We start from the raw sequence: 14,690 nt of genomic DNA on the forward strand, positions 1-14,690 counted from the left end.
ACACACACACTTTCCACTCCAATGTCTAGGGATAACACACACACACACACACACACACACTGTCCACTCCAATGTCTAGGGATAACACACACACACACACACACACACACACACTGTCCACTCCACTGTCTAGGGATAACACACACACACACTGTCCACTCCAATGTCTAGGGATAACACACACACACACTGTCCACTCCAATGTCTAGGGATAACACACACACACACTGTCCACTCCAATGTCTAGGGATAACACACACACACACTGTCCACTCCAATGTCTAAGGATAACACACACACACACTGTCCACTCCAATGTCTAGGGATAACACACACACACACACACACACACTGTCCACTCCAATGTCTAGGGATAACACACACACACTGTCCACTCCAATGTCTAGGGATAACACACACACACTGTCCACTCCAATGTCTAGGGATAACACACACACACACACACTTTCCACTCCAATGTCTAGGGATAACACACACACACACACACACACTGTCCACTCCAATGTCTAGGGATAACACACACACACACACACACTGTCCACTCCAATGTCTAGGGATAACACACACACACTGTCCACTCCAATGTCTAGGGATAACACACACACACACTGTCCACTCCAATGTCTAGGGATAACACACACACACACTGTCCACTCCAATGTCTAGGGATAACACACACACACACACACACACACACACACACTGTCCACTCCAATGTCTAGGGATAACGAATAGAGCAGTTACACACACACACACTGTCACTGTCCAATGTCTAGGGATAACGAATAGAGCAGTTACACACACACACACTGTCACTGTCCAATGTCTAGGGATAACACACACACACACACACACACACACACACACACACACACACACACACACTGTCCACTCCAATGTCTAGGGATAACGAATAGAGCAGTTACACACACACTGTCACTGCCCACTGTCTAGGGATAACGAATAGAGCAGTTACACACACACACACACACACACACACACACACACACACACACACACACACTGTCACTGTCACTGTCACTGTCCACTCCAATGTCTAGGGATAACGAATAGAGCAGTTACACACACACACACACACACACACACACACACACACACTGTCCACTCCAATGTCTAGGGATAACGAATAGAGCAGTTACACACACACTGTCACTGTCCACTGTCTAGGGATAACACACACACACACTGTCACTGCCCACTGTCTAGGGATAACGAATAGAGCAGTTATACACACACACACACACACACACACACACGAGCACGCACGCACACACACACACACATATACACACAGACCTTCAGACTAGAGGTCGACCGATTACGATTTTTCAACGCCAGTACCGATTATTGGAGGACCAGTAAAAAAAAATTGTTATTTGTAATAATGACAATTACAACAATACTGAATGAACACTTATTTTAACTTAATATAATACATCAAGAAAATCAATTTAGCCTCAAATAAATAATGAAACATGTTCAATTTGGTTTAAATAATGCAAAAACAAAGTGTTGGAGAAGAAAGTAAAAGTGCAATATGTGCCATGTAAAAAGGCTAACGTTTAAGTTCCTTGCTCATAACATGAGAACATATGAAAGCTGGTGGTTCCTTTTAACCTCTTGAAACTAGCGGGCAGTATTTTCATTTTTGGAAAAATAACGTTCCCAAAGTAAACGGGCTATTTTGTCAGGACAAGATGCTAGAATATGCATATAATTGACAGCTTAGGATAGCAAACACTCTAAAGTTTCCAAAACTGTAAACATATTGTCTGTGAGTATAACAGAACTGATATTGCAGGCGAAAGCCTGAGAAAAATCCAATCAGGAAGGGACTCTAATTTAGAAAGCTCTGCGTTCCTATGTGTCCCTATTGAGCAGTGAATGAGATATCAACCAGATTCCTTTTTCTATGGCTTCCCTAATGTGTCTAGTGTCACAATACATAGTTTCAGGCTTTTATTTTGAAAAATTAGCCTGAACGACAACATTGCGTCAGTGGTCAGCTGGAGGCTCTCAGAGTGTTTTGTGCGTAAAAGACAAATTGTTTCTCTCTTTCCTACTAAGAAGCCACCGGTCCCGGTTGATATATTATCGAATAGATATTTGAAAAACACCTTGAGGATTGATTATAAAAAACGTTGCCATGTTTCTGTCGATATTATGGATCTAATTTGGAATATTTTTCGGCGTTGTCGTGACCGGTGGATTTCTCAACCAAATGTGAAGTACAAGTGTTTCGGCTATAAAAAATAATCTTTATGGGACAAAATGAACATTTGCTGTCTAACCGGGAGTCTCGTGAGTGAAAACATCCGAAGCTCATCAAAGGTAAACGATTTAATTTGATTGCTTTTCTGATTTTCGTGACCAAGCTGCCTGCTGCTAGCTAGGCATAATGCTATGCTATCGATAAACTTACACAAATGCTTGTCTTGCTTTGGCTGTAAAGCATAATTTCAAAATCTGAGATGACAGGATGATTAACAAAAGGCTAAGCTGTGTTTCAATATATTTCACTTGTGATACATGAATATGAATATTTTCTAGTAATATTTTTTGTTCGTTGCGTTATGCTAATTAGTGTCAGTTGATGACAATTCTCCCAGATCCGGGAGAGGGAGTTCCAAGATTAACATGAGTTTTTGGTTGTAGTTTTTATAGGAATTATAGGACTATTTCTCTCTATACCATTTGTATTTCATTAACCTTGCGTTGTCTCTGTTCTTATAGGCACTTTAGTATTGCCAGTGTAACAGTAAAGCTTCCGTCTCTCTCCTCGCTCCTCCCTGGGCTCGAACCAGGAACACATCGACAACAGCCACCCTCGAAGCATCGTTACCCATGCAGAGCAAGGGGAACAACCACTCCAAATCTCAGAGTGAATGACGTTTAAAACGCTATTAGCTTGCACCCCGCTAACTAGCTAGCCATTTCACATCGGTTACACCAGTCTAATCTCGGGGGTTGATAGGCACAGGCTGAGGAATATCGCCACCCCAAGGCAGAGATAGAGGCTGCGAAAGCTGAGCGGCAGCGATATGAGGAGGCAGCACGGCAGCACGAGAGGCAGCACCCAATTTTTTGGGGGGGCGGCACACGCGGAGTTTGGCAGAGTCAGATTGGAGACCTGAGCCCACTCCTCGTGCTTACCGTAAGAAGCACAGTACTGGTCAGGAACCGTGTTATGCGGTCAAGTACACGGTGTCGCCAGTACGCGCTCATAGTGGGCTATAGACCAGCTCCCCGCCAGTGCCAAGTGAGAGTGGGCATCCAGCCAGGGCGTTTTGTGCCAGTCCAGCGTGTTTGGTCTCCGGTACGCCGTTTCGGCCCGTTTCCTGCGCCGGCCCTGCGTGCTGTGTCTCCGAGGCGCTGGGAGGGTGCAGTGCGTTCTATGCCTGTGCTCTGACCTTGCCGGGCAAATGTGGGTATAAAGGGAGAGGTGCGAGTGGTATGCACTTAGATCTCCAGTACTCACCCACAGCCCGGTCCATCCGGTGCCTCCTCCAAGCACCGGGCCTCCTGTAGGTCTCCCCAGCCTGGTGGGTCCTGTGGCAGCCCCACACAACAGGCTGTCTCTCCGTCTCCTCCCTCCAGAGCCGCCCGCCAGTCAAGAGCTGCCAGAGCCGCACGTCAGTCAGGAGCAGCCACATTGGAGCAACGAGACTCCTTTTTCATGAATACGTACCGCATCGATTATATGCAACGCAGGACACGCTAGATAAACTAGTAATATCATGAACCATGTGTAGTTAACTAGTGATTATGATTGATTGATTGATTTTTCTAAGATAAGTTTAATGCTAGCTAGCAACTTACCTTGACTTACTGCAGGCTCCTCGTGGAGTTCAATGTAAAGCAGGTGGTTAGAGCGTTGGACTAGTTAACTGTAAGGTTGCAAGATTGAATCCCCGAGCTGACAAGGTAAAAATCTGTCGTTCTGCCCCTGATCAAGGCAGTTAACCCACCGTTCCTAGGCCGTCATTGAAAATAAGAATGTGTTCTTAACTTAAATAAATACAACAATTTAAAAAATCTGCAAAATCGGCGTCCAAAGATTTCCGATTGTTATGAAAACTCGATTAATCGGTCGACCTCTACTTCAGACTAACCTGCAGTCACTTTGTTCAGAGCCACCAGACTGCTGAGTATCTTGGAGAAGTTCAGTCCTAGGAGCAGATCACTGGGCTCAAACGGCTAGAGGACAAGAGAAAGAATGGTCAGTGTGTGTGTGTGTGTGTGTGTGTGTGTGTGTGTGTGTGTGTGTGTGGGGGTGTGTGTGTGTGTGTGTGTGTGTGTACATCATTCCTGTGTGTGACATGGTGTTAGTGCCAAAGCTAAAATACGTGGAGACATGCCAAAAAGTCAGCGGAAAACCCATTTCCCCAAATACTGGAGCTGGGTCACTGCCTGCCAAGCCCACCAATAAAAGTCACTAACACAGCAGTTAGGACAATAACCCAGCAGCATACAGACAGCTCTCTTCACAAATGACTGTCAACTACTGTCAAGGGTAGTGTGTACTGAGGAAAGTGGCAGGCGAGCACAAGAAGAGGTAGTTGACTGGAGTTGATAGATTGGAGTTACTGGGCCTGTGGAGTGATTGTGAATACTGTAGTTTTATTTTCTCCCTGTGCATCATTCTCACCCTTTCCCTCCCTCCCTCCATCTCTACCTCCCTCCCTCCCTCCTTCCATCTCTACCTCCATCCCTCCATCTCTACCTCCCTCCCTCCATCTCTCCTCCCTCCATCTCTACCCCTTCCCTCCATCTCTACCTCCCTCCCTCCATCTATACCTCCCTCCATCTCTCCCTCCCTCCATCTCTACCTCCCTCCCTCCATCTCTACTTCCCTCCATCTCTACCTCCCTCCCTCCATCTCTACCTCCCTCCCTCCATCTCTACCTCCCTCCCTCCAGCTCTACCTCCCTCCCTCCATCTCTCCCTCCCTCCATCTCTATCTCCCTCCATCTCTACCCCTTCCCTCCATCTCTACCTCCCTCCCTCCATCTCTCCCTCCCTCCATCTCTACCTCCCTCCATCTCTACCTCCCTCCCTCCATCTCTACCTCCCTCCCTCCATCTCTACCTCCCTCTATCTCTACCCCCTCCCTCCATCTCTACCTCCCTCCATCTCTACCCCCCTCCCTCCATCTCTAGCTCCCTCCCTCCCTCCATCCATCTCTACCTCCCTTCCTCAGGCAGTTAACCCACTGTTCCTAGGCCATCATTGAAAATAAGAATTTGTTCTTAACTGACTTGCCTAGTTAAATATAGGTCAAAACAAAAACAACAAAAACATCTCGACCCCCCCTCTCTCTACCTCTCTCCCTCCATTTCTATCATCCTATCTCTACCTCCATCTCTCCCTCTCTACCATCCTCTATCTCTCCCATCCATAATTTCTCCATCTCTCCCTCTCTACCATCCATCATCTCTCCCATCCTCCCTCCATCTCTCCCTCTAGCTCCATCTCTCCCATCCTCCCTCCATCTCTCCCTCTAGCTCCATCTCTTCCATCCTCCCTCTGTCTCCATCTCATACAGAGGTTTAGGACATGCAGAAAAAAGTGAAAGTGACATCACATTAAAAGTGACATCACAATGTGATCTATGCTCCAAAGTGGTTCATGAAACAACATGTTGACCGTTAGGGTTTAATAAGAACTGGAAGCCTAAGGACTAGATTCTCCGTGGCCCTCCCTTCCTGCCTTACGGAAGGCAATCCCAGACCTGACATGGTAGATGAAGGCAGGGTCCCACTACATGGCTTTCACTTATCCAGAATATCACATCCGATCAGTGACCACTCCAAGGGAGAGAGGAAGTTCCTCTCCTCCTCCTCCTCTCCTCCCATCCTCCTACTCTCATCTCCTCTCCTTCTCCTACTCTCCTCCCATCCTCCTACTCTCATCTCTCCTCCCCTCCTACTCTCATCTCCTCTCCTCCCATCCTCCTATTCTCATCTCGTCTCCTCCTCCTACTCTCATCTCCTCTCCTCCTACTGTCCTCCCATCCTCCTACTCTCATCTCTCCTCCTCTCCTCTCCTCTCCTCCTACTCTCATCTCCTCTCCTCCTACTGTCCTCCTCTTCTCCTACTCTCCTCCCAACCTTCTACTCTCATCTCCTCTCCTCCTACTCTCATCTCCTCTCCTCCTACTCTCATATCGACCTACTCTCCTCCCATCCTCCTACTCTCATCTCCTCTCCTCCTACTCTCATCTCCTCTCCTCCTCTCCTCCCAGCCTCCTACTCTCATCTCCTCTCCTCCTACTCTCCTCTCCTACTCTCCTCCCATCCTCCTACTCTCATCTCCTCTCCTCCTACCTTCATCTCCTCTCCTCCTACTCTCATCTCCTCTCCTCCTACTCTCATCTCCTCCTCTCCTCCCATCCTCCTACTCTCATCTCCTCTCCTCCTACCTTCATCTCCTCTCCTCCTCTCATCTCCTCTCCTCCTACTCTCATCTCCTCCTCTCCTCCCATCCTCCTACTCTCATCTCCTCTCCTCCTTACCTTCATCTCCTCTCCTCCTACTCTCATCTCCTCTCCTCCTACTCTCATCTCCTCCTCTCCTCCCATCCTCCTACTCTCATCTCCTCTCCTCCTACCTTCATCTCCTCTCCTCCTCTCATCTCCTCTCCTCCTACTCTCATCTCCTCCTCTCCTCCCATCCTCCTACTCTCATCTCCTCTCCTCCTTACCTTCATCTCCTCTCCTCCTACTCTCATCTCCTCTCCTACTCTCATCTCCTCTCCTCCCATCCTCCTACTCTCATCTCCTCTCCTCCTACCTTCATCTCCTCTCCTCCTCTCATCTCCTCTCCTCCTACTCTCATCTCCTCCTCTCCTCCCATCCTCCTACTCTCATCTCCTCTCCTCCTTACCTTCATCTCCTCTCCTCCTACTCTCATCTCCTCTCCTCCTACTCTCATCTCCTCTCCTCCCATCCTCCTACTCTCATCTCCCATCCTCCTACTCTCATCTCCTCTTCTACTTTCATCTCCTTCTACTCTCATCTCCTTCTCCACTCCTCCCACTCTCCTCCACTCCTCCCATCTCCTTCCCTACTCTCCTCCCCTCGCTTAAGCAGCTTATAGGGAAACATGGTTACAGTATGAGGGCTGCTGTGAGGAGTTCCATGTCTGCCTGTCTGAAGGAGGGGACAAGTGCACACCTGGGAGGCTCATCACAGAAACATCCCAGGACTCAGAGGAGTGAGACAAGCAGTCCGTTTGGAATCAGTCCAACCTCAAACATGCATGTTTATGTACTCGACCAGTGTTCCTCAATCCTGGTCCCGGGGGCCCTAAAGGTCGCACATTTTACTTTTTGCCCTAGCTCTTAGACACTTGATTCAAGCCTTTGATGATTGGAATCAGGTGTGTTAGTGCTAGGGCAAAAAGCGAAATTGTATCAGGACCAGCATTGAGAAATGCTTAGCATCTCTATTCCAGTGTTGTTCTGTCTCAATGTATGCAGTCATAACGCATCAGTGATAAGCCAAATCAAATGATAACTTTTCTAAATCAATAAAACCTATTCCAAAAGGAGTGCCTTGGTCTCTAGGCAAGGGATGGATGTGCTGGTAAATTGAAGATAGCCATTCTATTGCACTGATGATCATTAGAAAAGTGTTATCTGAGGAGAGAAGAATTTGTATTGACATTCAACACCAAGCACAAGTAAACCATTAACAAAAATGATATTAGCCCCCTGTATTCCACAGTGCCCTCTCTCTCTCTCTCTCTCTCTCTCTCTCTCTCTCTCTCTCTCTCTCTCTCTCTCTCTCTCTCTCTCTCTCTCTCATTCTTTCCCTCTCCTCCTGCAGTGTTAATGGGGAGAGTCAGCGGTGAAGATGAACACTGAGCGGTTTTGTCCAGACTGGGGGGTTCAATGACTCCTCTATGCAATGACACAGTACCAAACTCTCTCTCTCTGTGTGTGTGTGTGTGTGAATGTGTGTGTGTGTGTGTGTGTGTGTGTGTGTGTGTGTGTGTGTGTGTGTGTGCGTGTGTCCTCAGCTCACTCTAGATAAGCTTTAAGCCCCCGAGTGGTGCAGCGGTCTAAGGCACTGCATCTCAGTGCTAGAGGCATCACTACAGACCCTGGTTCAGTCCCGGGCTGTATCACAACCGGCCGTGATCGGGAGTCCTATGGGGCGGCGCACAATTGGCCCAGCATTGTCCGGGTTTGGGGAGGGTTTGGCCGGGGGGGCTTTACAAGTAGGCCGTCATTGTAATTAAGAATTTGTTCTTAACTGAGTTGGCTGGTTAAATAAAGGTTAAATAAAAATAATTGTCCTCAAACCACAGATTTAGCATCCGATCGTTCAACCCTAATCATTATTGTCAAAGTCTCTGTGATATAATTGACAGCATTGGGTGCTGATGTACGAAAAAAATACCAAAACATCCCAATAACAACTAATGAGGGAGAATGAAGACTTCCTATGTGGGACAATAGATAGTGAGTTTGAAGACCACACATTCTGACAACAACTAGGATTTATTCATATGCATAATTCTCGCTTGCGGGTATCAAAATCAAGAATGGGGGACAAAAGAGCAACGCCACGCACTATTGGGACAGAAAGACAACCATTTACATAACGTCAAGGCATCAGTCTGATAGCCCGATTATCAAAATGTATCACATAACTACAAACTATCTGTACTTGAAGCCTACTTACAAGAATGTTACCTTGACTGTTAATGTTTTAAAGGATGGCGTCAGAGAAATGCAAAATTATTGTTACATTTTTACGATCGTGGATGGGTCATTTCATTGCAGGCGACAAACAAGGCAGCTTCACACCCCGGCAGTGTGTGATTGTTCAAGGCTCGCAGTCCAGCCTCCCCCACTTTGTCTTTGTCTCACACTGGATATTAAATAACATTTAACGTCATTTCTGTCGCATATCTTTCGTATTAATGTTGTGTTTGTGGGGTTATTTTACGGATAACTTACCTCGACGCGAAACGAAGTGCAACCTTTGAGAAACTCCTTTATGTTGCTCAAGCGGTCGCCGTCGTTCTTCGGTTCTTGGTAGATCTGGGAGAACAGAAATGCACATGAGAAACACGAATTTCGCTATTTATTTTTTATTATTCTATTTGAAGCTCTAGAGTCTTGTGCGCTTTTTGATTTGGATGAGAAGCCCACATTCCCTCTTCTTGGCTTGCTTCTACAATAGGCCAGCTGCAAAATACAAATCCTCTAGCAGGGAAGAAGGCATTGGATTGAGAGAAATGACGTTGGCGAATGGGAGCTCAGTGAGCTTTCAACAACACACAGCATGAGTGAGGGGGTGACGCTGGCGACTCCTCTGTGAACATAGAGGCGGAATGGATCAAATGTGTCTCTCCCACCAACAACAAAACAGCCTATAAAATAACGAGTGGGAAATAAATAGGTGAAACTAACCACACTGCCAATGTGAATGGATGTAATACAGCCTATGAATCTTGAATTAGATCTGACGTCACACTTTATCTCCCAGTCTATAACCACATGAACTGCCATGAGATATAATCCCAAACAAAATATAGCACTGCTGAAACATTGGAAGTATAGATCTAATACCAGAGTATTGAACTAGGCCTGTAACAGTCTAGTCCATGCAGTTACAGAATATAATAGTATACAAATGAATAGAATATAACAGAACAGAATAGAATATAACCAAACAGAACAGAATAGATTATAACCAAACAGAACAGAATAGATTATAACCAAACAGAACAGAATAGAATAGAATAGAATAGATTATAACCAAACATAACAGAATAGATTATAACCAAACAAAACAGAATAGAATAGAATAGAACCAAACAGAATAGAATAGAATATAATATAATAGATTATAACCAAACAGAACAGAATAGAATATAATAGATTATAACCAAACAAAACAGAATAGAATAGAATAGATTATAACCAAACAGAACAGAACAGAATATAATAGATTATAACCAAACAGAACAGAAAAGAATATAACATAATAGAATAGAATAGAATAGATTATAACCAAACAGAACAGAACAGAATATAACATAATAGAATAGAATAGAATAGATTATAACCAAACAGAACAGAATAGAATAGAATAGATTATAACCAAACAGAACAGAACAGAATATAATAGATTATAACCAAACAGAACAGAAAAGAATATAACATAATAGAATATAATATAATAGATTATAACCAAACAGAACAGAATAGAATATAATAGATTATAACCAAACAAAACAGAATAGAATAGAATAGATTATAACCAAACAGAACAGAACAGAATATAATAGATTATAACCAAACAGAACAGAAAAGAATATAACATAATAGAATAGAATATAATAGATTATAACCAAACAGAACAGAACATAACATAATAGAATAGAATAGAATAGATTATAACCAAACAGAACAGAATAGATTATAACCAAACAGAACATAATAAAATTTAACAGAACAGAATATGAAAGAATATAACAGAACAAAACATAACAGAATAGAATATAACAGAACAGAACAGAATAGATTATCACCAAACATAACAGAATAGATTATAACCAAACAGAACAGAATAGATTATCACCAAACAGAACAGAATAGAATATAACCTAACAGAACAGAATAGATTATCACCAAACAGAACAGAATAGAATATAACCTAACAGAATAGAAAATAACCAAACAGAACAGAATAGATTATAATATAACCAAACAGAACAGAATAGATTATAATATATAAACTGTCACGCCCTGACCTGAGTATTCTTTGTTTTCTTTATTGTTTTGGTTAGGTCAGGGAGTGACATGGGTGATGTATGTGTTTTTGTACTGTCTAGGGGGTTTGTAGGTTTATGGGGTTGTTTATCATCTAGGTGTTTATATATGTCTATGGTTGCCTAGATTGATTCTCAATTAGAGGCAGGTGTTTATCGTTGTCTCTGATTGGGAACGATATTTAGGCAGCCATCCTCTTTGGGTATTGAGTGGGTTATTGTCTATGTTATGTTGCACGTTAGCGCAGTGTTTTGGTAGCAGTCACGGTCGTTTTGTTTAAGCCAGGATCTGCCAGGGCCGCCAGGATCTGCCAGGGCCGCCAGTCAGCCAGGATCTGCCAGGGCTGCCAGTCAGCCAGGATCTGCCAGGGCCGCCAGTCAGCCAGGATCTGCCAGTGCTGCCAGTCAGCCAGGATCTGCCAGGGCCGCCAGTCAGCCAGGATCTGCCAGGGCCGCCAGTCAGCCAGGATCTGCCAGGGCCGCCAGTCAGCCAGGATCTGCCAGGGCCGCCAGTCAGCCAGGATCTGCCAGGGCCGCCAGTCAGCCAGGATCTGCCAGGGCCGCCAGTCAGCCAGGGCCGCCAGTCAGCCAGGATCTGCCAGTGCTGCCAGTCAGCCAGGATCTGCCAGGGCCGCCAGTCAGCCAGGATCTGCCAGAGCCGTCAACCGTCCTGAGCTGCCCCTCAGTCCTGAGCTACCCCTCAGTCTGGAGCTGCCCCTCAGTCCGGAGGAGTTGGTTTAGTCCAGTAGGGCCCTTTAGTAGGGTTGCCAATCCTAGGTCGGCAGCGAGGGTCGCCGTTCCTAGGAAGAGACTAAAGCGGACAAAGACTATGGTGGAGTGGGGTTCCGTGCCAGAGCCGCCACTGTGGATAGACGCCCACCCAGACCCTCCCCTATGGATTTAGGTGTGCGGCCGGGAGTCCGCACCTTTGGAGGGGGGTACTGTCACGCCCTGGCCTTAGTTATCTTTGTTTTCTTTATTATTTTGGTTAGGTCAGGGTGTGACATGGGGGATTTATGTGTTTCGTTTGGTCTAGGGTTTTTTATGTTTATGGGGCTGTTTCCTTTCTAGGTAGTTTGTAGGTCTATGGTTGCCTAGATTGGTTCTCAATTAGAGGCAGCTGTCTTTGTTGTATCTGATTGGGAACCATATTTAGGCAACCGTATTCTGTGGGTACTTTGTGGGTGGTTGTCTTCTGTCTGTGTCATTGTACCAGATAGGACTGTTTCAGTTTTCACATTTGTTGTTTTGTATTTTGTAGTGTTCTCGTGTAATGTCTTTATTAAACATGTTGAACTCTAACCACGCTGCATTTTGGTCCTCTCCTTCAGCGGAAGAAAGCCGTTACACAGGGAGAGTGCCAGAGCCTGCATGGGATTCTTTGGAACAGTGTGAGGAGGGATACAGGAGAATGGAGGAACGGCGCAGATATAAGGGTACACGGCTAGCACGGAAGCCCGAGAGGCAGCCCCAATACATTTTTGGGTGGGGCACACGAGGAGATTGGTTAAGTCAGGTAGGAGACCTGAGCCAACTCCAAGACAGAGGAGCCTCTTAAAGAAGTTACAGGTCTGCGAGCCAGAAATCTTGTTTGTTTCCACCATAATTTGCTAATTAAAAATCTATCAATGTGATTTTCTGGATTTTTTTTCTAATTTTGTCTGTCATAGTTGAAGTGTACCTATGATAAATTACAGGCCTCATCTTTTTAAGTGGGAGAACTTGCACAATTGGTTTCTGACTAAATACTTTTTTGCCCCACTGTTTTTTGTACTGTCTAGGGGTTTTGTAGGTTTGTGGGGTTCATCTAGGTGTTTATATAGGTTTATGGTTGCCTAGATTGGTTCTCAATTAGAGGCAGGTGTTTATTGTTATCTTTGATTGGGAACCATATTTAGGCAGCCATCTTTGTGTATTTTGTGGGTTATTGTCTTATGTTGCACGTTAGCGCAGTGGTTCGTTAGCAGTCACATTCATATCATTTTGTTTTGTTTCAGTGTTCTTCCTTCAATAAAGAATGTATTCTAACCACGCTGCGCTTTGGTCTACTCCATATGACCATCGTGACAATAACCAAACAGAATAGATTACAATGTAACCAAACAGAATAGAATATAACCGACTAGATTATAACCAAACAGAGTATAACTGAACAGAATATAAGAAAGTACATGTTTTCCTAGAGGGTGGACTTAATAACAATAACACATGGGACTTGTATAGCTATTTTCAAGGACCCAAAGTTGCTTTACAATTATAGAAATGAAAAAGAAAAGAGTCAAAACATAACATCAGACTAAACAAGACATGAATAAAGAGGGGTGGGCTCAACAAAGGGACATAGTAGGTATCTGTATGGGGAGGGTTGTATTGGGATTTGGATAGCACCCAGTTTAGGGTAAGTGTTAGGTGCTACTTTCACTCACTGATTTTTAACCCTCCTTTGTACCTGTGACCAATACCTCATCAGGATAAGGTGATAAAGGTGTGTCTCTCTCCCAGATGTGGCCACTGTCCAGACAGCACTAGGCTAGTCTGTCAGAGCCATTTGGTTGCCAAGGGAACGCCCAACCTGTCCAATCCGTCTAAAAAGCTACACAATACAGTACAAGGCTTTACTGAGTGGAGGTTTTGGTGTTGATAGACATTACAAATACGGCACTGTTGCTTTAAGTGTGGAGAGGGTCCCTGTCTGTGCGCTTTTGCTTTCAATGTAGGCCGCTTTTGTGGTTTGTCTACCCTCATCTCCAGCTGTTGATCCGGATCATATGTGTCCCTGGCAAACATACATATAACTAGGCCATAGACTAGAGGCCTTTAGATAATGTATATTAACGTGATGCGCTTTGGATTCCAATCTCACAACGCATCTGTAGCCTCTGTGTCCTTTTCTGGTGTCTGTCCTACCCCCCTAAAGAATCCACAGGCTACACCACTCCCAAACCATAGAGTTCGTGGAAATAATACTTAGTTTGTAAAAAAAAAAAAACGTTTGTTTTAAGAATCTACAAAGGGTACTGATAAATTGCGCAAAGAAGAGATGACAAGCATCGGCCACAGCGAACGGTCTGCTCTGTCTGTCTGTAGGTCCTATAGCTTATCACACGCGTAAGACTACTGACATATGTGCATCATTTGGTACTGTTTTTAGGGACAATAATCCACGTTCTCGTGACCCACAAAATAATCTCTTCATGGACCAGTTGGCACAGAAAAGCGAGGTGATGAACCGCGTCATGTCACTTTCGCGGAGGCATAGACGCGACGATGACGGGAAGACAAACGGCAGTTTTGCCCTTACTTTGTCAGTGGAGCCCGGGCTCAGTCTCTCCAGCAGTCTGCACAAGACAACCCCATCTTTGAGGGAGGTCTGGAGAAATGCCTCGGGATCCGAAATGTTCTTTTTCGGCGATTCCAGTACCCCCAGTGTGATCAGCCAAGTGACCGTCTGCTCTGCCGAATTCATGGCCCCAGTCGCGGTGAAAAATACAACGAAGCAGTGTGTTTTTTTTCTTGCGTATTTCAATATCTACCCCTGGTACACAATCATCCCGGACATTAAAACAAAAACATTATCCTTTCATACATGCGAGCTTTGAGGGGGACGGCCACAACGAAAGATCTCTCCTTCCTTTCCCTTCTCCTCTATCGGGTGGATGCAGGTGACTCTGGGTTTGTGGAAATCCAGCGGGTCTGCTTTTCCCTCATCTGTGTTTGGTCTTTTTTTTTGTTCTCCAACTTGGCAAGCTGTCAGATGCAGTTCACTGTGATGCGTTCGAGCAGCAGACTGCATGCATAGTGCTACATGCGTATCGCTGCCGCCAGCACAGCCACTCATCCGGCAGCGAATGACATTTCAGC

At 45.1% G+C, this 14,690-nt stretch overlaps 1 protein-coding gene across 2 annotated transcripts in view; it reads right to left on the reverse strand.

The window, feature by feature from the left end:
* LOC110520531 (rho guanine nucleotide exchange factor 7-like) overlaps window positions 1-14,392 on the reverse strand; it is a 73,819-nt gene extending 59,427 nt beyond the window's left edge. For both annotated transcript variants that reach the window (XM_090230327.1, XM_090230326.1), the window contains exons 1-3: window positions 14,131-14,392; window positions 9,010-9,093; window positions 4,155-4,239 (exon numbers count right to left, since the gene is read on the reverse strand). In XM_090230327.1, coding sequence (XP_090086453.1) covers window positions 4,155-4,239; window positions 9,010-9,093; window positions 14,131-14,295 — 334 coding nt within the window. In that variant the 5' untranslated portion in view covers window positions 14,296-14,392. The remainder of the gene's footprint in view (window positions 1-4,154; window positions 4,240-9,009; window positions 9,094-14,130) is intronic.
* Between the last annotated feature and the right edge of the window lie 298 nt (window positions 14,393-14,690).

Source organism: Oncorhynchus mykiss, chromosome 3 (genome assembly GCF_057628025.1).
Source record: "Oncorhynchus mykiss isolate SJ-2025 chromosome 3, ASM5762802v1, whole genome shotgun sequence".
In the NCBI taxonomy this organism is placed as follows: Eukaryota; Metazoa; Chordata; class Actinopteri; order Salmoniformes; family Salmonidae; genus Oncorhynchus; species Oncorhynchus mykiss.